General features: G+C 42.7%; 1 protein-coding gene across 7 annotated transcripts in view; it reads left to right on the top strand.

Annotated features, from left to right (window-relative positions):
• Positions 1 to 24129, top strand: part of arnt2 (aryl-hydrocarbon receptor nuclear translocator 2) — a 503807-nt gene that overhangs the window by 386819 nt on the left and 92859 nt on the right. For all 7 annotated transcript variants that reach the window (XM_072468767.1, XM_072468766.1, XM_072468765.1 and 4 more), the window contains 2 exons: positions 20352 to 20451; positions 21973 to 22114. In XM_072468767.1, coding sequence (XP_072324868.1) covers positions 20352 to 20451; positions 21973 to 22114 — 242 coding nt within the window. The remainder of the gene's footprint in view (positions 1 to 20351; positions 20452 to 21972; positions 22115 to 24129) is intronic.

The raw sequence follows: 24129 nt of genomic DNA, 5'->3' as shown, positions 1-24129 counted from the left end.
GGGGCCCCATCCCCCCTTACCGGCCATCCACCACTACTCCATTTACTTGCCCCCCTCCAAGAGCCCACCCGACAGACCCAACCAAAACAGTGCCCAACCCACCCTAACCACCCACACCAAATCAAAAATAAACAAGAGCAAAGAACCCCCCCTCAAAATATAACACACCAACAGCAATCCCCGACCACCCATCCCGACCCTCAGTTTGTGTCCAGCTTCTCGGCCTGAACAAAGGCCCACACCTCCGGGGACTCAAAATAGTGGTGCCAGTCCTTGTAGGTAACCCACAGTCGTGCCGGCTGCAGCATGCCAAACTTCACCTCCTTCCTGTGCAGCACCGCCTTCGCCCGGTTGTACCCGGCCCTCTTCTTCGCCACCTCCGCGCTCCAGTCCTGATATATTCGAACCTCCGCGTTCTCCCACCTGCTGCTCCTCTCTTTCTTGGCCCACCTGAGCACGCACTCCCGATCAGCGAACCGATGAAACCGCACCAGCACCGCCCGCGTCGGCTCGTTAGCCTTGGGCCTCCTCGCCAGCACTCTATGGGCCCCTTCCAGCTCCAGGGGCCCCTGGAAGGACCCCGTTCCCATCAGCGAGTTTAACATGGTGACCACATAGGCCCCCACATCCAACCCCTCCAGCCCCTCCGGGAGGCCCAGAATCCGCAGATTCTTCCGCTCGACTGATTCTCCATTTCCTCGAACTGTTCCTGCCATTTCTTATGGAGCGCCTCGTGTGCCTCCACCTTTACCGCTAAGCCCAATGTCTCGTCCTCGTTATCGGAGCTCTTTTGTCGGACCTCGCAGATCGCCACCCCCTGGGCCGTCTGGGTCTCCAGCAGCTTATCAATAGAAGCCTTCATTGGCTCCAGCAGGTCCGCTTTGAGCTCACTGAAGCAGCGCTGGATAACCTCCTGCAGCTCCTGCACCCACTGCATCCACGCTGCCTGGTCCCCGCCCGCTGCCATCTTGCACTTCTTCCCTCGCACTTTCTTTGGGTTCACCACCACTTTTTTTAGTCGCCCTGTTCCTGGTCCAACCCATACACTGTCGGGGGAATGTTGCAGTCTTCTTCCCACACCTGGAAATGTCGAAAAAATGCCGTTGGGGGCCCTGAAACGAGCCCAAAAGTCCGTTCCAAGCGGGAGCCGCCGAACGTGCCACTTAGCTCTGCATAGCCGCAACTGGAAGTCGCCGTCAACGAAGAAGTTAACTCAAAATTATCACATCTAGGTAAAAATGAAATAATTTACATTTATGGAGCATCTTGCAGTCACTGAAGTACTTTCGATGTGTAGTTACTGTTGTAATGTTGGAAATCGCAGAAGCCAGTTGACAAGATTCCAGAAAAAGCAATAATGTATGTGACCATTTGAACTGTTTTTGATAAAATTACATTAGACTGAAGTGTCAGCCTAGATTTTGTGCTCTCTGGAGTGGGTCTTGAGCTCAAGCCACTGAGCCAGGACTGGCACCCAATTCCTATGCCAATATTTATCATGGAAGCTACCTGTGTAAGCCTGTAGGAATGCAATTTATATCCTCTACCACAAGTAGCTCTATAATACCTCAGCTTTATCTCTGTTATGTGTCTCCCAACTCCTCAGTCTAAACTGCAGGAAACCGTCCTACTTTATCACCTCTACATCTTGGCTTCCTAAAGTGCTGTAAGCGTTAATGGAGGACAGAAAGGTATGACTTCAAACTGACACCTGTGCACCCATGTTTAGGAACTTGGGAGCTGTAGAAGACTATTTGGCCTTTGCAGCCTGCTCCACCATTTGACCTGGATTTGGTCCCATCTCCGCCTTCCTGTCTGCTCCCTATACCCTTGACTTCCTTGTCTAATTATCCCACATCCTCTAACACTGCTTCACTATGCCTCAGACCTTGATTTCCCATGGCATTTCACACAACATAGAACGTTTTGCATCTCACATCCAATTCCAGTTTTGTCACATTTTTGCTATACGCCAACTAACAAGTGTGTGAAAGTCAAGCTGCAATAAATTCGATGTAGTGTGTCACATTTTTGCTATGAGCCAACTGACAAATGTGTGAAAGTCTAGCTGCAATAAATTCGATCCAAAGAAGTAGCAAATATACAAAAATGAGAAAAGCGATTAGAAAAAGACGATTCATAAATAAATCAGTCAGCAGAACTTGGTCAGTAATGAAATAACATTTAAAATAGAAAATGACACTTGCACCAGTCATTTCATTCATTTATAGTAAAAACAGAAAATGCTGGAACTACTCAGCAAGTCTAGTCTGGCTGCATCAGTGAAAAGAGCAACAGATAATGTTCCAGGTCCATTGATCACAATATGCATTCTGTCATTCATTTGGTGTATTTAAGTTGAAGCTAGAAAAGTGCATAAGGGAGGGAAGAATAGAGGGACAATGTGATAGGGTGAGATTGGGTAAGGTAGGAGGAGGTTTGTGTGCTGCATCATTGCAGGCATACATGAATTGTCATTTGTAACTTTTAATGTCTTCACAGTAGTTTTAGTACCAGAACTACACACCTGACAATATTGAGCTTTGACTTTTCTTTCTTTAAAAGGAGTTGCATCTGTAGATTGTAAATGCGAACAAGTTTCTGAATTTCTCATCATGCATCATGAGTTGATGCATGAATATGTACCCATTAACCAATGTGGATTTGAGATTTTTGAGATGTCCCTCGAAACACATTGTAGATTGCATTCCCAAATTATCATTGCAATAAGTTGCACTATTAAGATATTGACAGTTGCTCTTTATTTTGCTCAGTTTTTATCGCTGGCTGTTAGTTGGAGCCTGTGATCAATACAAGTTAGGGTTGCTTTTGACATTTAGAAAGCAAAACAAATATTGTTAATTTGAGAATGGACTTCTTATTCTCACTTCACTGGAAAAGCTGAAGAGTTTCAGTTTGTTTATTCAAGTGCTAAATTTCACAAGATGAATTTGAATGCTTGATGTTCTTACTTATTTACTGTTGTTCCATGTTAATTATGGAAAGCTCCTCCTCTCATCAAGATGACTCCAGTTTTAGTTGCAAAACATCGTCCCTTGTGAATTAAAAGACATAGAAGCATTTCTGTACTCTAATATCTGAAAACTATCCAACTGATCAACTGGAGAATTCAATCAGATTTTTCCGAAGACAAATTCCCTAATTGTACAATTTCAGCTTTAGTCTCATCGCAGAATTGTCAGTGTTATTTGACCTAACATGTGTCTGCACCGACTCTCCATATGAACAATTTACAGTACAATACCCGACCTTCTCTGCATAACACCACATGTACTTCTCTACAAATAATGTTTCTCTGATCTTCACAAGCTGCAGTCACCCAGATCACTCCAGTTAAGTGACCTCAAACTGCTGGATCATCCCCAATGATCCATGATCCTGGGATCTTCTGTCTGATTTCTCTCAGATTCTTGGGATCTGCTCTAATGTGCTCATATTCTCTACAGTGTTTCCAATACCCAGAACTACTTCACCCTAAACCTCATCCTACATGCTAGATTTGATGCGCAATTGCAGTACTGCCACCAGTGTGCATAAACTGAGCATCACTGGTAATACTTTTCATAATACCCATGTTCTTGGTGCTTTCACATTATATTGAACAGTGGCTTGGAGCTTAGCTCGTGGATTTAAAACGTTTGAAGGTGGTGAGTGGTGGCGAATAATCGAGTTGGATTGAAAGTGCTTTCTACCAGACTCCCTGAGTTAAATTACAAGGAGTGTATCCCCCAAAACATTGAAGGTGAAGGGATCATTTGATCAAGCTATTCAGGACATTAATGGGAACAGATAGGCTGATAGAGAGAAGCAGTTAGTATTGTGTGGGAGGCAAGAACCTCGGAGTATTGTCTAAAAAATTGGCACAGACCTTTTCAGAGTAAAATTAAGAAACGCTTCTTCACAAAAATGTTGGTGGTAGTTTGGAACTCCAGTTGCAAATGGCAATTGATATGAGATCAATTGTTAATTTTAAATCTGAGATTGAAACATTTTTGTTAACCAAAGGTAATAAAGGATATGGGGCAAAGATGAGAATGTGTAGTTAGATAACACATCACACAGAATGAGATAGGCCATTTGGCCCATCATGCCTCTGCCAGTTCACTGTAAGAACTATCCAATTAGTCCCACTCTCTTGCTCTGCTTACAAGGTTCACATCTCAGGTATCATTATCAAGTCTCTCACGGAAGAGAATAGCCTAGCTTTTAGATCCTAGGGGAGTGGTGATTGGTTATTAGTTGAGACCCATTGGGACATAATTGCAAAGGTTCAAGATGCTATGGACAAGGTCTTCCTTAAAGAGAGTGCTTTATGCTTACGCTATTTAAATATTTCAGTCAATAGTGTACACAAATCTGGTGCCTTTTGGAGCTGGTGGTCTTAAATATCTTCAATTGCTTGTTGAATTCTCTTTGGAAAACCACAGTTGAACCTGCCTCCACCACATTCTCTCAGGCAGTGCACTCCACATCATAACTATACTTATTATTATGTCTTTCTGTCAGTGTTTTCATCCTTGAAATTAAATCTGTAAATATAATGGGATTTTGAAGTTCTGTCGCTGTAGTTACAGTTTCTGACCACTGGGTAATCATGTGCACTGATTTTCTTCTCTTTTAATGATTTTGCCATCTTGTTTTTCTTACTCTGCAGGTCATTCTTTTTGTCTATCATTTACAATTAATTTTTAGTTGTATTTAACTATTTCGATTATTATTCCATTACATTTCCACATGCTGCAATTCCCTTTATTTCTTGGTTCTGCTCCCTCGCCATGCTGTGTCGTCTCCAATATGTGATTCCACTGTTCTTTCCTCCCTTCCCTGCTCTTCCCATTGTTATGCTGCTAGCTGCATTTGCACAAATGTCTTCGCCATGTTAAATGGTACATTTTTATCATTGTCCGTTTAAATCAACTGGTGCCACCACTTTGTAAGGTACATGATGTTCCCGGGTATCTCTATCACTGAGTTCAAGTTAAGGCCTAGTTTCATTTGATTGTATATTGTCGCAATCCAGGCTGTTTGTGATTATTAACTTTAGTGCCTCGTTTCATGCATGCATTCAGACCGGTCTCTCCTGGCTCTAAATTCAGAACTTAACAAGCAAACTATTGTTTAAACTTCTTTAAAGAAGTTTTTCATTTACTTGGAAGAAAGATATAAAGTTATGATTGGTGTCTGCTCACAGTTACTTATGTACAATGGTAAAATAACCTGAAGTAACTCAGCAGAAGTTGGGTGGATTCCCCTAGGTCAAGACATATTCCAGTGGTTCAGCTAAACTTCATTTCTCTGAGACTTTCTTGACCCCTCATTAGGTTTCTGCTGACGGTGCCTTTAAGTCAGATATGTGGAGTATTGCTCGCACAATTTTTAATTTGGCTCATGCACAAAGCAGTATTTCTGGCATGAGTGTTTGGCGGAAGGAGCTGAACTTCCATAAGGACTTCAGTCTTCCTCTGATAGTGAGCCGAGAAACAGGAGACCAAGCTGATCTGCTTTCTGCTATTCAGCACTGCTGAATGTTGACGCCAGAGTTAATGTTTCTCGGTCAAGTGGAAAAAGCTCCTAAGCTCTAAAATTTAGAGGATGTACCAATGAGGGTAAAGCTCCCACTTGCGCTCTGTTTTAATCATCATCATTTTTTTGCAGTTTTTGATCTACTTTGATGTTTTTGTTGTTTAGTTTTTGTTTGACTGGGGTGGACTAGGAAAAGTAACAATCCTCATATCCATATAGATGCAAACATTAAAACGTTTCTGACTGCTGCTTGAGGCACTAGTTTTATTCTCAAATAAAAGCTGAGTGTGAGGAGCAAAAATAGGGCAAGAAACAATTCGACGTCAAATTGAAAGAAACCTGGGGAATTATAAAACAAACAGTAACCCCCACCTGCTTTGATCACAGCCCCCCAGCCTGCAGCTGATATTTAGTTCCGAGTGCAGGTTGACTTCCCACAGGTCACTGACTGCCATGCAGGGAAGGCAACAACAAACTAATGAGGCCTTATCATTAAAATTGTTGATTGTGTGTTTACTGCACCTTCTTCCCCTGTTTCTAGTGAACATCATGGCCAAGTTTACAGCGGTTACAGAAATTACAGAGGATTGATACCTGGAATGAGCAGGTTGTCTTATGAGAAAAGGTTAGACAGACTGGGCTTGTTTACACTGGAGTTTTAGAAGATTGACAGGTGATTTTATTGAAGTATATAAGATCCTGAACAATATTGACAAGGTGAATGTGGAAAGGATGTTTCCTCTTCACAGTGAGTCCAGAGCTATAGGGCACTGTTTTAAAATTAGAGGTTGCCTTTTTAGGACAGAGGTGAGGAGAATTTTTTTTTTGAGGGTTGTGAGATTTTGGAACTCTCTGCCTCAGAAGGGGTGGATACAGGGTCACTGAATTTTTTTAAGGTGGAGGTAGTGTTATGATCCCAGTTGATGTTATAACTGGATGAGAGGATTCCAGAATGGAACCCTGGCTCAAAAGACCATAACATTTGCGTTTTGTTATCACATGTGGAAGAACAGAGTCACAGGACGGCAAATTAATTTTAATAACAAAAAATATTTATCAAACATTGAAAGATTGGAATATAATACAATCCTCCATTACTGCCTCCTTAGTTTAACAAATACACACAAGTTTTAAGATTAACACAGACGACAAAGTACATTTGAGACTAAAATGGTCTCATTGACACACACAGTCCCCTTTTAAACACACATGTTGACTGTGGTCCAATGCACTCTCCACTCTGAATCCCCAAGAGAATGTCTGTGGGTGTCTCCTCGGAATCCCCTAGATGTTTGTTATATGAGAGTATAATGATCCAGGAAACCCAGAAAAGAAGGTTCACCTAAGTTTATTATACAATTGCAGGTTAAGGCGCCAACGCGGCATACAACAATAAGAGTCCCAGTTGGGGACTAGCGAGAGTGTTGTTTCATGTTTGGGCCGATATTTAAAGGGCTAACAGCCCCAACTGGTCAAATCTCTGCCCACTAGTGGGGAGGCCCATATTCTAAATCAAACGGGGAGCTCTATCAGTGTATCCCCGTAGACTTCGTGAGGGTTAGAGTCATAGAGTTTTATAGCACAGAAAGAGGCCCTTTGGTCCATTGTGTCTGCACCTATCTTCAAGCACCTATCTATTCTCACCCCATTTTCCAGCACTTGGTCTGTAGCCTTGTATGTTACGGCATTTCAAGTGCTTATTTAAATGTTTAAATGTCGTGAGGTTTCTCGCTTCAACCACCCTTTCAGGCAGTGAGTTCCAGATTCCCACCACCCTCTGGGTGAAAACATTTTTCCTCACATCCCCTCTCAATCTCCAGCGCCTTGCATCAATCCCTGATTGTAGACCCTTCTACTCAAGGAAACATTTCCTGCCTATCTATCCTATATATGTCCCTTATAATTTTGTACACTTCGATAAGGTCCCCCCTCAGCCTTCTCTGCTCTAAAGAAACACCCCAGCTTAGAACATAGAACGATACAGTGCAGTACAGGCCCTTCGGCCCACGATGTTGCACCGACATGGGAAGTCAAAAAACAAAAGCCATCTAACCTACACTATGCCATTATCATCCATATGCTTATCCAATAAACTTTTAAATGCCCTCAATGTTGGCGAGTTCACTGCTGTTGCAGGTAGGGATTTCCACGGCCTCACCACTCTTTGCGTAAAGAACCTACCTCTGACCTCTGTCCTATATCTATTACCCCTCAGTTTAAGGCTATGTCCCCTCGTGCTAGCCATTTCCATCCGCGGGAGAAGGCTCTCACTGTCCACCCTATCTAACCCCCTGATCATTTTATATGCCTCTATTAAGTCTCCTCTTAACCTTCTTCTCTCTAACGAAAACAACCTCAAGTCCATCAGCCTTTCCTCATAAGATTTTCCCTCCATACCAGGCAACATCCTGGTAAATCTCCTCTGCACCCGTTCCAAAGCTTCCACGTCCTTCCTATAATGAGGTGACCCAGAACTGTACGCAATACTCCAAATGCAGCCGTACCAGAGTTTTGTACAGCTGCAACATGACCTCCTGACTCCGGAACTCACTCCCTCTACCAATAAAGGCCAATACTCAATAGGCCTTCTTCACAACCCTATCAACCTGGGTGGCAACTTTCAGGGATCTATGGCAACTTTCAGGGATCAGCTTAACCAGCATCTCTTCATAACTAAAATTCTCCAGCCCAGCCAACATCCTGGTGAATCTCCCTTTCTAGTGCAATCACATACTTCCTATAGTGTGGCTACCAGAACTGTACACAGTACCCTAGCTGTGGCCTAACGAGCATTTTATACAGCTCCATTATAACCTCCCTGCTCTTCTATTCTGTGCCTCAGCTAATAAAGTCAAGTACCCCATTTGTCGCCTTAACCACCTTATCTACCTGTGCTGCTACCTTGAGGGATCTTTGGACCTGCACCCCAAGGCCCCTCTGGCCCTCTGTACTTCCTAGCGTCTTACCGTTCATTGCTTATTCCTTTGCCATGTTAGTCCTCCCACAATGAATCACCTCACATCTTTCAGGTTAAATTCCATTTCCTATCTGACCAGCCCAGAATCATACTGTAATCTCGAGGCTTTCTTCCTCACTATTTACCATAATGATTTAAATTAACGTGTGTCAAACAGTAGTAAGATACCACAAACCTTAGAACCACCTACAGATATCTTTCGAACTTCTTACTAACCAACTACTTTACAGTTCTGTGGCTTGAAATGAACAGTATCCTGTTCTTTTCCCAGTTCTTCTTTTTTCCTTTAACTTCAGGCTCCCTGGAAACTCCTCTTCATTTCGCTAGTTCCCTTATGTAGCTGTCCTTTAGATTTATGGCACTGGCTTTCTTAACTATTACTCCATTGCATGGCTTTACCTCTAACAAAGCTGAGAAAGATGTTCCCTCTCTAACTGCCTGTCATCAACTGCTGTGGCGTCCAGCTAAAACTAAAGAACAAAGCAAAGTTTTTTTTTCTTACAAGGGCCTCTAGTTGCGAAGCAACTATATATATTCTTCACGCCATAGCTCTCTCTTGGTTGAAACTTAATCAACCCCCATACATACACATTCTCCAGCATGAATCTAACTACAGGTCCCTTCCAGCCATAGAAATATTAAATTAAACACCTAAAACTATACCTTATTTCTAATGTTTTCCAATACAAATATAAATCCCTTAAAACTACCTTTGTTTTCCTAACAATCGATAGATTCTTGTTGGACAAGTGAATCAAAGGTTATCAGGGCTAGATGGGAATATAGAACTTGAAACATAAACAGATCAGCCAAGATCTTATTAAATGGCGGAGCAGGCTCGAATGGCCTACTTCTGCTCCTATTTCATATGTTCATATGAGTTTTAATGCTGATCTTCTTTCTTACAGATCCGAGAATTAAATGGCAATAATGAAAATTAAGTGTTAAAATAAGCAATACACATTCACCTTTCTTTTTAAGAAAAATCCTTTACATTTTCCTATTTGCAAACAATGAATTGGTAGATATGTATTTCAAATCAGCCAATTTTGCACAGTCTGTTTTTTAGTAAACAAAAAGACAGGTCAGGTTTGCCTGCAATACAGATCCTTTTGCATTTTGTCAGACAGTTAACAATCCCCTTGAAGCAACGTAAGTGTCACAGCGCATTAATCTTGCAGTGGAGCATTCACTCTCTTGCAAAAATCCACTGAACAAAATACTTGAAACTCCCAATTTACCCACAAACACATTACCAGGAACAATCTAATCCTAATTCCCACAAACCTGAAGCAGAGCAATTCTTAATTATCCAAAATGTAGCAAATTTAGAACTATAAGCCTGTAATATGTTTGGCTTTCCAAATATGTTGGAATTTACAACAAGCCACCATTTAAGAAACAGCTCTCATTCTCCTCCTTTGTGAAAATGAGTGATTTTGCTAATTGCGCTAGGATGCTACATGATTACTGTTTTGGATTTTCTTATTATTAAACCCCGTTGTTTAATTAAGTTCATTATTGTGAAAACTTATTTTCAATTTTAATATATCTTGTCAGGGTGTATTGCCATTGTTTGTATTGAGGGTTAGCAAGAATCATAACATTCAGAACAAATTCAACACTACTGCACATCTTCCAATTATCACATTACTACTAAAAATATTTCGTGGTTTATGGATGATGTGGGAATTCTGCTAACCTTCACATCACTGTAGCAGTAAGATTGAGAGTTGACACAAAGATAAGTAGGAAAGTAAATTGTTAGGAAGACAAAGTTTACAAAGGGATTTAAATAGGTTAATTGAATGGGCACAAAATTGGCAGATGAAGAATAATAAAAGAACAAAGAAAATTACAGCACAGGAACAGGCCCTTCGGCCCTCCCAACCTGCGCCGATCCAGATCCTTTATCGAAACCTGTCTTCTATTTTCCAAGGATCTACTTCCCTCTGTTCCCCGCCCGTTCATATATCTGTCTAGGTGCATCTTAAATGATGCTATTGTGCCCGCCTCTACCACCTCCGCTGGCAAAGCGTTCCAGGCACCCACCACCCTCTGCGTAAAAAACTTTCCACGCACATCTCCCTTAAACTTTCCCCCTCTCACCTTGAAATCGTGACCCCTTGTAATTGACACCCCCACTCTTGGAAAAAGCTTGTTGCTATCCACCCTGTCCATACCTCTCATAATTTTGTAGACCTCAATCAGGACCCCCCTCAACCTCCGTCTTTCCAACAAAAACAATCCTAATCTACGCAACCTTTCTTCATAGCGAGCACCCTTCATACCAGGCAACATCCTGGTGAACCTCCTCTACACCCTCTCTAAAGCATCTACATCCTTCTGGTAATGTGGCAACCAGAACTGCACGCAGTATTCCAAATGTGGCCTAACCAAAGTCCTATACAACTGTAACATGACCTGCTGGCTCTTGTACTCAATACCCCGTCTGATGAAGGCAAGCATGCTGTATGCCTTCTTGACCGCTCTATTGACCTGCGTTGCCACCTTCAGGGTACAATGGACCTGAACTCCCAGATCTCTCTATACATCAAAGTTCCTCAGGACTCTTCCATTGACCGTATAGTCCGCTCTTGAATTAGATCTTCCAAAATGCATCACCTCGCATTTGCCTGGATTGAACTCCATCTGCCATTTCTCTGCCCAACTCTCCAATCTATCTATATTTTGCTGTATTCTCTGACAGTCCTCCTTGCTACCTGCAACTCCACCAATCTTAGTATCATCTGCAAATTTGCTAATCTGACCACCTATACCTTCGTCCAGATCACTTATGTATATCACAAACAACAGTGGTCCGAGCACGGATCCCTGTGGAACACCATTAGTCACCTTTCTCCATTTTGAGACACTCCCTTCCACCACTACTCTCTGTCTCCTGTTGCCCAGCCAGTTCTTTATCCACCTAGCTAGCACACCCTGAACCCATACGACTTCACTTTTTCCATCAACCTGACATGGGAAACTTTATCAAACGCCTTACTGAAGTCCATGAATATGACATCTACAGCCCTTCCCTCATCAATTAACTTTGTCACTTCCTCAAAGAATTCTATTAGGTTTGTAAGACATGACCTTCCCTGCACAAACCATGCTGCCTATCACTGATAAGTCTGTTTTCTTCCAAATGTGAATAGATCCTATCCCTCAGTATCTTCTCCAACAGTTTGCCTACCTCTGACGTCAAGCTCACAGGTCTATAATTCCCTGGATTATCCCTGCTACCCTTCTTAAACAAAGGGACAACATTAGCAATTCTCCAGACCTCACCTATGCTCAAGGATGCTGCAAAGATATCTGTTAAGGCCCCAGCTATTTCTTCCCTCGCTTCCCTCAGTAACCTGGGATAGATCCCATCCGGACCTGGGGACTTGTCCACCTTAATGCCTTTTAGAATACCCCAAACTTCCCCCTTCCTTATGCCGACTTGACCTAGAGTATTTAAACATCCATCACTAGCCTCAACATCCGTCATGTCCCTCTCCTTGGTGAATACCGATGCAAAGTACTTATTAAGAATCTCACCCATTTCCTCTGACTCCAGGCATAAATTCCCTCTTTTGTCTTTGAGTGGGCCAATCCTTTCTCTAGCTACCCTCTTGCTCCTTATATACGAATAAAAGGCTTTGGGATTTTCCTTAACCCTGTTCGCCAAAGATATTTCATGACCCCTTTTAGCCCTCTTTATTGCGCGTTTGAGATTTGTCCTACTTTCCCGATATTCCTCCAAAGCTTCATCAGTTTTAAATCGCCTAGATCTTAATGTGGGAAATGTTACACTTTCCCTTTGGTAGGAAGACTAGAAAAACAGCATATTATTCAATTGGAGAGAGATTGCAGAACTCAGTGGTACAGAGGGATCTGGATGTCCTGAACATTAATCATAACAATTAACATGCAGGTACAGCAAGCAATTAGGAAGGCAAATGAAATGTTGACAATTTATTGCAAGGAGAATGGAATATAAAAGGCGGGAAGTTCTGTTAAAATTGTATAGGGTGTTGGTGAGGCCACATCTGGAGCGCTAGGTACAGTTTTGGCCTCCTTATGTGAGAAAGGATATGATAGCATTAGAAGCAGTTCTAAGGTTTACGTGCCTAATTCCTGGGAAAAAGATCTTATGTGGATTGAGGACATTTCTCCTTGTGGGAGAGACTAGAACTAAGGGGTCTGCTATTTAAGAGTGAGATTAGGAGAATCTTTTTCTCAGAGGGTGATTAGTCTGTGGAATTTTCTTCCTCTGAGTCGTGGAGGCAGGATCATTAAATATCTTTGAGGTTGAGTAAGATTCTTGATTGACAAGGGAATCAAAGAGTATCGGGGTAGACAGGAAAGTAGAGTTGAGGCCACAATCGGTTCGGCCAATAAAATGGCAGAGTAGGCTCAACGGCCAGAAAGGCTCCTAGTTTGTATGTAGTACAGAGGCGCTTCCAACTAATGTACATCAATTACCACTCCTGAATGTGTGTTTCTCAGCCTGAAGTTTCTTAATATACTTTGCTAATTAGTTTAGCTATTTATCCGATTTGCTTTTTATATTCTGTTAATTGTCTATTTGCTCCCTGTCTCTTCATTTCTTCCATCTTTTCATTGCTCCCTAATAAGCACATTCTGACTATCAGTGGCGCAAAATCTCATATGGCAGAAAGTTTAATTCATACTTAGTTTGCTGTCGCTTCACTGTGACCCAGTATTTCTTATGTCAAAATTTTAAGAAATTATACACACAGCTGCACCCAACAGGCCAAGTGTGGCATCTAATCAGTTCTGCTTGATTGACCATAATGTTACTCAATTATTTCCATGTCTTCTACAGTGGGGTTTGACTTCCTCGATATAAAAAAAAATCCTGTTGTTAAAATCTCAAACAAAAGGGACATAACTAAAGTCAAAGACAGAGAAATATATAGTGGAACATTACATTGGATCAAAATGGTTGAGTCAAAGAAAATGATTTACAAAGGTATGAGATTTTCCATAGTTTTGGTCTCTGGCAGTTCCTTGGGATCAAGGATGACTTGCTTGCACTCTAGTTCAGTGGTTTCTGAGTTGACGGATAAGTCAATGTACAATTGCAGATTCTGCCACATGCAGGGCAGGTGGTGCTTGAAGGATCTGATAGATGATCTGGTTTATGCAGTCTCTCTGACACCTCAACTTCACCTCTGCATGTTCCTGATAAAATCTCTCATGGTGTTTTGTGCCTTCCCAAATTAACCTTCCCCACTTTGTTGGTCACAAACCAGGACTCCCAGGAGTTGGCAGCTATTTTGACTCTTTGAGGATACTTGGAAGACATTGCTAAAAGGGTTCCGTTCTCCTAAAGTGAGTGTGTCCTAACCATGTTCTGAGTAGAGAGCACAGTGTCAGGAATGTGAACAACATGCCTCAGCCAACAGAGCTGAGTGAGTGATTAGCCCCTTGATGCAAGGCAAGTTTTCTGGGCAAGGGCGCAGCTGTTGGTCCACCTTTTTGCTATTAGATTTGAAGGATCTTGTAAAGGCTGGCAATATCTCTCTGAGGTGCATGATATAGATTGACTAAGTCTCCAAGTACATAGGAGCTTGGCAAACACTACTGTCCACTAAATATTTACCTTTGTCTCACGTTTGAGATCCTGGTCCTCAAATACTGTTTTTCTCTGTTGGCCAATTTTGGAGGTGGTGATGAATTTATTCATTCAGGTCTGCCATAATTGAAAGGGGGCTTCCAAAATATGGAAAATGGTCCATGTTTTCCAAGATTTTGTCATTGATCTTAGTTGTGGGGTGGGAGTCGGAGGGAAATGGTATGCTCTGGGAGCTGTTTGGACGGAGGACCTTCATTTTCTGGATGTTTTGTGAAAAGCTCATTTTCCCAGATGCTTCAGAGAAGGAGACATCCATGACCTGGAACTCAGTTTCTGACTGAACATGAACACCAGCATCATCAGCCTAATGAAGCTCAATGACTGAAGTTGTCCTGTAGATCATCTCCACACTTGCTGGAAGTGAGGTGCATTACAACACCGAGGAAGTAGGAGAAGAGAATTGGTGCAGTGACACTGCCTCATTTGATCTCAGTCTCCACTGAGATAAGCTTTATGGTGGCTCCATTGGTGAGGATAACAGTTTGCATGTCATCATGGATTAGGTAGAGGATGATGACAAATTTGAGTGCAGCCAAATTTGGGGAGGATACTCTATAAAACTTCATGGTTGACTGAAATGGGTCAGGGTTTAGAGAATCCCAAAGTGTATCATGGAGTTCACCTGACCCACAACTTTTAATAGATTGTGGTATGGGGAGCACACGGCTCACTCTACAGGTATGGTACAGCAGAAATGGACCAGTATTTTTTAAAACAAAACAATGTTTATTCTATGAACTCAGGTTAACCTTTTTAAAACAAACAGTGAATATCTTAGCAACCATTAATTCAAAGATAACCCCCAAAGAATAAAACACTAAGTAACCTGTATGCTGTCCTTTTACACCCAAAAGACTTAACAAACCTTTAAACAGAAGCACATCAGGATTTACATGCAATACTGAAAACATTTATAATTCTGAATTTGCCAAATGATTAAGAAATAGTCCCTCATGGCAGAGAGCTCAGCAGTACAGCTACTTTTTTTGACTTCAGCTGCAACACGCTGAAAAACGAAACCAAAAAGACAGACACACCCAAGCTTTTCTCAAAGTGAAACTAAAAAGGCAGAACCAGAGCTCAGCTCCACCCACACTCTGACATCACTGCAGTAACATGAGCAGCCAAACATTTCTTAAAGCGACATTCTCATGACAGACAGAAACAAAGGCTTTTATGAGTTCAAAAAAGGTCATGTACAGCGGTTGGAACAGCTCCTTGTATTTCTCTTCAATTTGCAGGCAAGATCATGCCTGTGGACGGAAATCTCACTGCAACCCTGCAAGTATCACTTCAGCCAGTGTGACAAGGTGATTGAAGAGGATCCCTTGCAATGATCCTCCCTGTGGCCTCCTCAGTAGCTGCCACAATTGGCTCTTTCTCCCTTTTTGAATAACCACAGTGTCCCTGAGAGCCCCCAGCATTACTCCTTTTCCTTGATGAGGTTACACAGCTAAGCTAGGATTGCATTTCTGTTACGTCTCAAAATTTCAGCAGGAATTCCACCTGCTTAAGAAGCTTTGTTGCTTTTTCAACTTTGCTCAGGACCAGGGTGGCACCGAGAATAAGCTGGATGGAGTTGAGGAATGTAGCTGAAGGTGTTCAAGTCAAAGTTAGAGGCTTGGTTGAGGAGTTATTCAAAATGTTCTCTCCAGTGAGCACTGACTGGCTCCCTGTTCTTGATTAATTCCTCTCCATTTCTGGCTCTCAGTGGGGCCACAGATAACTCCAATGGAGTATTCCTGTTGACAAAATGTTTAAAATATGACCTCGCAACTCCAACACCCTGTTCCATCAATGAGACATGCACAAGACCTCATGGCAACATACACAGTCCAAACACTGGCACCTGTTTGACTATATCATTGTTTGAGGAAGGGTGGAAATGTCCATATCATCCACACCATAACCGGTACCAATGACTGGACTGATTGTCGCTTTATTTAATTTCTCATCGCCATCAGCCTGGCTCCAAAACTGCCGAGGCAACAGATGCAATACTGTAACAACATTAACACTGAAGGCCTCAAAAGTCCCAACACTGCAACCATTTTCACTCAACCAACCTATAAACCTCCACCCACCATGGGCAACAGTATGCAGGTAGTGCCTGGTCAACCCTAAAATTACTATAACAAGCACCTGCGAAAAGATCCTTGGCCTCTATACCAGAAAACATAACCTATATCTAAGGAATGATATGCTGGCCTTGGAAAGGATCTAGAGGAGGTTCATTAGAATGATCCCTGGAATGACGAACTTGTCATATGAGGAGCGGTTGAGGACTCTGGGCCTATACTCATTGGAGTTTAGAAGGATGAGGGGCCATCTTATTGAAACTTACAGGATACTGAGAGGCCAAGATAGAGTAGACATGCAGAGGATGTTTCCACCAGTTGGAGAAACTAAAACCCGAGGGCACAGCCTCAGACTGAAGGGACCATCCTTTATAACTGAGATGAGGAGGAATATCTTCAGCCAGAGAAGGCTGTAGAGGTCAAATCACCGAGTGTCTTTAAGACAGAGATCGATAGGTTCTTGATTAACAAGGGAATCAAAGGTTATGGGGAGAAGGCAGGAGAATGGGGATGAGAAACATATCAGCCGTGATTGAATGGCGGAGCAGACTCGATAGACAGAATGGTCTAATTCTGCTCCGATGTCTTATGATCTTGTGGTCTAACCCGTTTGATGGAAAACAACTATGATACCATACCAATCAAGCGGAAGCACAAATCTTTCACAGACTCGAAACTTCACACAAAAGAGGAAAGCACCCATCCTACAGGCATTTGAAAGCAACTGTATACCATAAAACCCATGACATGCTGAATACATGGTAAATAGAAAGAGTACGGAAGATCAACGACATGCCCAGCTTCTTTAACAATGTCAAGACAATATTCCATGCAATTATGAAGGTAAATACTGAATGCTAGTAAGCAGTGATAAATGCAAAATGATGTGCACTTGTCAAAAATTCTGCAATATAACTAAACAATTAATAAAAGTGAACTATCGTGGAGCCTAAAAGTGATAGTTAACTTACAATATATGGACTTGTAATAAAGGAAACCGCAGAACATTAGGTTATGTAGTCGGGGCATTTAAACACCAGTAAAAACACGCTGGGAGTGTTGATTTCTGGCGTGCATTATGTGAGCGTCACTACGAACACATCGTTTATAAATGTTTTGTGAGATTTGCTGCATGCTGTACAATGAAATTCCTCATTAGGGCGCGATTTACCATCCATGTTACATCCCCGTTCGGTGGCTAGTAGATGCCGGGAGAGATTTCTTCCAGGATCTACCGGTCTCGCCACACCTCGCGGGATCTAACGGGATCACGCGAGGTGTCGCGATCTGGATCCCGCCCAGTGTTTGGCAAATCTGCATATTAGATTCAGTAGCTAGCCTCACTCTCTAATCAGCTCGCCTGATCTACCCGAGGCTATGGGATCTAACCCCTTCGTGTCGGAGACCATTGGCATGCCAAGAGTGGGGAGCAGATGGAACGGCACTTGGGGGGGATGGGGGGTGGGGTCTCCCAGGGGATCTGAGGCCTCCAGGTTGTTGACCTCTGGAAAGGGTGGCACCCTAAACTGCTGTTGTCACGTGGACACCTTGGCACTGCCAGTCTGGCACCCTGGCAGCACCACCTGCCTGCCTGACACTGCCAGGCTGGAGGGGGCACTGTCAAGCTGGCAGTGCCAGGAATCAGGCCCGGGGGTGCCCCGCCCATGTGGGGCGGGGGGTGGTGGGGGGGTGGGTGGTGGGGGGGGGGGGGGTGAGGACCGACTAATAGGTGAGTTGGGGCTTTGGGGGGTCTGAGGGTCACGTCGAGGGAGGGATAGAGCGATCCAAGCGCCATTTAAAAATGAAGTCCCGATCTCCTGCACTGGGGAATTCTGGCAAGTGGAGTTGCTCAGTGCAGGAAATGGGACTAAGTGCGGCCTCGGCAGGTCATTCCCCGCTGAGGCCCTGGATTGCAACAAAGTCCCGTTTGATAGCGTGATCTTTCTCGGCGCTGCAAGCACTGGGAAACACCCGGCTAAATGCTTGACACGAGACTCTGTTGCAATTTTGTTAAATTACGCCCAGACTGTTCAATTCTAGCCATCAAACCATCAAAAACTAGAGCATTGAAGCAAAATGTTAATGACAAGTGTAATGGCAGGGGGCTATGAGGAATGTGTAGAGAAGCTTTAACTCAGCAATCTTTAAAAAAAAATGCAGCTGCACACAAAATATCAGGGCTCAGCATTTTACTTCACATGAAATAATATCAGCAAAGGTAGTTGAGGCTGAGAGTGGGAAGAATTTATTTGCTGAAAGCAGGTAGATATCGTACCAGGTGGGCAAGTAGCATTTGAAATATTTAAAATAAAACTGGATCTTATGAAGACTAAATGGCCTTTACACTCATCCTTACATTCTTGGTCATTTCTGACAACCTTCTCTCCTGACACAAGACAGGATTGTCAACATGGCAAATTGTATGTGTTGGATTTTACCCTACTTTGCCAGCGAGTTTGAAGGCAGGGACTTGTACAATCCAGCACGTGGCCTTCCTGTCACTGACCTGCCCCAAATTCTATGAGGGATGGTGGAGGCGCGGGCAGCCGCCCCACCCTAAGGCTTGTTGAGGTTTCTAAGTGGACAATTGATTGCTACTTAAGGGCTCCGTCCCTGCCACTATTTACCCGACTCAGGGGAGGCCCAGGCTGTGTGGAAAGCTCGGCTGCATTAGCTGTATGGGCTGGTGTTTGGGCGCGAGAATGGTGGGGTGGGGAAACCTCATTTGGGAACTTGCATTCGGGTTCCTCTTCATCAAGACTGCTTGTCTGCCACCGCTTGCACCTGATTTGCTGGAACTACACAGCTGCAGGCCATCCGATTGGCCAGCAGCTCTTTACATTGGGATCTCTTCCTAAGAAAAGGTCACAAGTTCACTTTAAAGTTCACTTTCAGAGGGAGTGTGCAACTAGAGAGCAACTGAACCCTGTAAAATCCAGCTCTACGAGATTTTCTAACTTAACTTAATTTTAATTTTATCACCTCATGCCAGAATCCTGTTCTTCACTGCACAGCCGGTGTGATCTGCACACCTCCAATCTGAAAATGCAAGTGACTGATGATGCTGTCTGAAAACAAAAGGATAGATTTTCCTTTTACCCCATTCTGACCATTAAATAGTTGCTAGTTCAAGATCTTTCCATCTGCCAAACTCAGTGATGTCACTTCCTGAATTCCCCCCCCAAGGTAATTTTGCATGAGTGTCGGCATTGTGGCGGCACAATAGCACAGTGGCTAGCACTGTCACTTCACAGCTCCGGGGTACCGCGTTCGATTCCCCTTGGGCCACTGTCTGTGCAGAGTCTGCACATTCTCCCCGTATCTGTGTGGGTTTCCTCCGGGTGCTCCGGTTTCCTCCCACAAGTCCCAAAAGACGTGTTTGTTAGGTGTATTGGACATTCTGAATTCTCGCTCTGTGTTCCCAAACAGGCGCCGGAGTGTGGCGACTGGGGGCTTTTCCACAGTACCTTCATTGCAGTGTTAATGTAAGCCGACTTTTGATACTAATAAAGATTATTATTGGTGGACTTTAACAATACATACACATGTTCTTACAAACCTATGGAGAAACATGAATATTTCTGCTGTCATGGTATGTCTCACTCATTTGTTGTGCGTCATCCTCACAGATACACTGCAACTCATCTGCAACCGCTCTGACATCCGTCTCCAGCTGTACCTAGGTTGACCCATGGTTAGAACTGTTGGTTAATGTTACGTTAATTTTTTTAAACTGCCCACATTGTCAGTGAAGGAGGATAACCTGAAACATCCGTGATTGTTTCATGGAGTGCGCCATCAGCTGGTTCCACGGGCTTGAAATTTACAAATGACTGAAAAATGACTACATTTTTTTTTCAGTCAAAATTAATCGTCTCCTATGCACCTAAAAATCATTCATGCAGGTGTTGCTTTTCTTTTGGAGCTTTACACAATGTGCTTGCTTTACAAAGAAGTTTGTACTCAGAAGATCGATTGTAATGTTGCTTTGACTGCTGTATGACAAAAAAAGTATCTCAAATGATGCTCAAACTTGCATCAGCTTAATTCCAAGAGCAGCGTGATCAACTAAGAGATTGTCCTCATTGTTTTAACACAGGTGAAAAGAAAACAATGTCTACAACATCGGCTGCTGGAAACCAACAGATCTATTCACAAGGAGGTTCGTTCCAACCTGGGCGAGCAGGACAAACATTCAGGTAAATTTCAGAGTACCTTCAATTCAACACACGCTGTTTCGCAATTATACTCATCAGCTGCAGCCAGTAAAACCATTCTTCCTTATTTGTTGAAAAAAACAGCACTGGAGCAATATTGTTTTGGGGCCCTTTTTCTTTAAAAAACTTAGATCATGAGTGATCTAGTGACATTTCCCCTTTCAATTATGTGCTTTTGTTCCATTAAATATGCATATATAATTAGTGCCTATTATGATGCAAACATTTTGTTTGAATATTACTGCAATCAATTTAGCTTTTGTATCGTGTTTCACTTTCTGCGTGCCAACTTCTATATTGATCTACCTTGGCTATATTTCTCCCAATTGTACCCACCTCAACTTTTAAACCTGGCTGATTTTTCCTATATAAAATAAAATAATGTTTGAGCTAGTAATTTGAAAGCAGCACTGTTGGTATGTGCAGCCAATCTGAGCATTGAACTCGATGAAATGGGCTCAGCATTACCTGTACAAGTTAGACGTATTCATGTTAACCACATAGAAAACGTTTCACAGAACCTCTCCCACATTGTCCACTGTCTCTGTGAAATTAACTTTGGGCTGGCAACCCATCCAGGGTCTGTTAATAAACAGCTACGTTTCAGTCCTTGGTTTTTACTCCTGTGATGTCATACATATCTGCCATTGGTGTTGCATGGATGGTCTAATTCCATCAGCAGCATCAGGAATGCAGATTGAAATGGCGCGTATCTTTGGTGAAGGTGGGAACCAGTTAATCAATTAATTCCCCCACACAGTCCGGTTTGGCGCATGTGCCTTTAAATGTGGATTAAATGTGAGTTGCCATCCAAGTTGCTCTGCTCCTTCAGGAGTTTCACTATCCCAGTATCTCCCTGCAAGCCACTTAATTGAAATAAGTGGAACGACGTGAACTTGTGGTACTTACATGATTACCCATGATGGATGAACTTGACAGAAAAAGTTGAAACTCATTCTCAAATGTAGTTTTAAATATATTTTCAACTGCAAAAAGAATCCTTACATGTACTGCTAAACTACCTCTTTGCGGCAAAAATTATTTTGTTCTAATAAGTGTGACATCTCATTCCTTCAGATTTTTATTATTGTTGGAGATTTAGAAAAAAATATTTTTTTTATATGGTCTCTTTTATCTCTCTCAATTTCATTTTTCTTTTTTAATTTCATCTTTCTATCCCTTTCTTTATTTCACTTTCTGCACCCGATTTGACATTGAATTAAATATTTTATCTTCCTCTTTTTTAGATTCTGTACTTCCTAGTGGTAATTGTTCAGTCTGTTCATTCTTTCCCTATCAACACAAGTCCCAGATCCCCTCTTGAGGGTGCTGTGCCAAAATGTCTCCATAGTCCTAATGCAGCATGATGTCAGATGTTGTCTAATATTCCTGTGCATATCCCATTGGATATTGTTTTGCATTAAATACACTATTGCAATTGCAAGTTGTTGTTGAGATTGTGGTTGGCTATTTAGTAACAGATTTGTAATATTGTTTTTTCAGCACTTCAATGGTACCTGGTGGAAATATCATTCAGCAAACATCCTCAGCAGGTCAGATTTTAGCTCAGATATCTCGCCAGTCCAATGCTAATCAGGTATCTGCGACATCCTGGACTGGAACTCGACCACCTTTCCCCGGGCAGGTACTGCATCACATTTTAAGTGGATAGACTACTGAAATCATCTTGAATAGTTGGATTCTGAACAGCGAACTAAAATATAATTACATCTGTGGTTCATGAACTGAAACTTGACCATGTAGATTTTGGTTTATTATTATAAAATTTGTAGATTGCTTTTAAATTGTGAATTATGGGTTTATTTTCTAAATAGTGTAGTCTAATCCAACATTGATAGTAGTCATACTGTTAATGAAACTATATGTATGGTTATCCTTATTTTACGCCAGATGTCACAGGTAAACTGTATGCAATGTTCCAAATCCTGTAGCACTTGAATCCAAATGCATTAAACAAAAAAACATATTTCCCATGATTTAAAATTTGATATTCAAGAAGTAATTTCTTCACATATTTGTCAACCTGCTGATTCATATGACTGGAGATGGATGCTTCATTAGCAATGGTAATTTTGAATTTTGTTCCCAGGATGTAAGCAATGCAGGCAAGACTGTGTTTTATTACCATCTCTAAGAGTCAAATACTCTGTCCGAGTAGTCATGTGTGGACCAGATTGAGTTCAGGGGAACAGGTTATCTTCCCTCTCGCTGACGCTCAGTTTGGGCTCACCAAGGCCGACTCAGCTCCTGACCTCAAAGAACAAATAAACTTACAGCACAGGAACAGGCCCTTCGGCCCTCCAAGCCTGCACCGATCATGCTGCCTCATTACAGCCTTGATCCAAACATGCACATAAGAGCTGAATCTGAGGTGAGAGTGACTGCCCTTGACCTCAATGCAACATTTTACTCTTGAGTGTGTCATGAAGGAGGACGAGTAGAACTGGAGTCGATGGGAATCAGGAGGAAAGAAACTCTGCTGGTTGGAGTCATATCTGGCACAAAGGGTTATGGTTATTGGAGGTCAATCATCTCAGTCCCAGGATATCACTGCAAGAGTTCCTCAGGGTAATGCCCTAAGCCCAACGACCTTCAGCTGCTTCATCAGTGACTTTCCTTCCAAAAGATCTGAAGCGGGGTTATTCATTGATGATTGCTTTCGCGATGACTCAGATACTGAACCAGTATGTGTCCATATGCAGCAAGACCTGGACAAAATTCAGGCTAGGCTGAGAAGTGGCAAGTTATATTTGTGTCACGCAAGTGCCAGGCAATGACCATCTCTAACAAGAGAGAATCTAACTATTACCCTTTAAACATTCAATGGCATTATCATCACTGAATCCCCCACTATCAAGATCCTGGGTTTATCGTTCACCAGAAACTGAACTGGACTAGCCATATAGATAATGTAGCCAGAGAGACAAGAGCAGGTCAGAGGTTGGGAATTCTGCTCCAAGTAACTCACCTCCTGGCTCCATCGAGCCTGTCTACCGTCTACAAGACACAAGTCGGGAGTGCAATGCAATACACCTGCCTGGTTGAGTGCCATTTCAGCAACACTCAGGAAGCTCAACACCATCCAGGACAAAGCACCTTACTTGATTGGCATGCCATCCATCAGCTTCAACATCACTCCCTCCACCACCGATGCACAGTAGCAGCAGTGTGTATAATCTACAAAATGCACTGTGTCAACTCACCAAAGCTCCTTCGCCAGCACCTTCCAAACCTGCGACCACATCACCAAGAAGGACAAGGGCAGCAGATGCATGCAAATACCATCACCTGCAAGATCCCCTTCAAGCTCCACGTCATCCTGACTTTATCCTGAAATATATCGCCGTTCCTTCAATTTCACTAGGTCAAAATCCTGGAACTCTCTCCCTAACAGCACTGTGGGTATACCTACGCCACACTGACTGCAGCAGTTGGCTCACCACCACTTTGACAAGGGACATTAGGTAATAATTGCAGTCCGAGCCAGCGACGCCAACATTCATGAAATAATTATTAAAAACATTAGTGGACCAACTGTGGGATCTGCTTATTAGCGACTCCAATCCCAATCAATCTGATACATTATCTAGCACAGATTTGAGGATGTTACCCTGCAATCCATGGTCATATGGTAAATAT

Source organism: Scyliorhinus torazame, chromosome 12 (assembly GCF_047496885.1).
Source record: "Scyliorhinus torazame isolate Kashiwa2021f chromosome 12, sScyTor2.1, whole genome shotgun sequence".
NCBI lineage: Eukaryota > Metazoa > Chordata > Chondrichthyes > Carcharhiniformes > Scyliorhinidae > Scyliorhinus > Scyliorhinus torazame.
The sequence above is the reverse complement of the archived record's forward strand: the minus strand, read 5'-3'. Positions and strand labels throughout refer to the sequence as shown.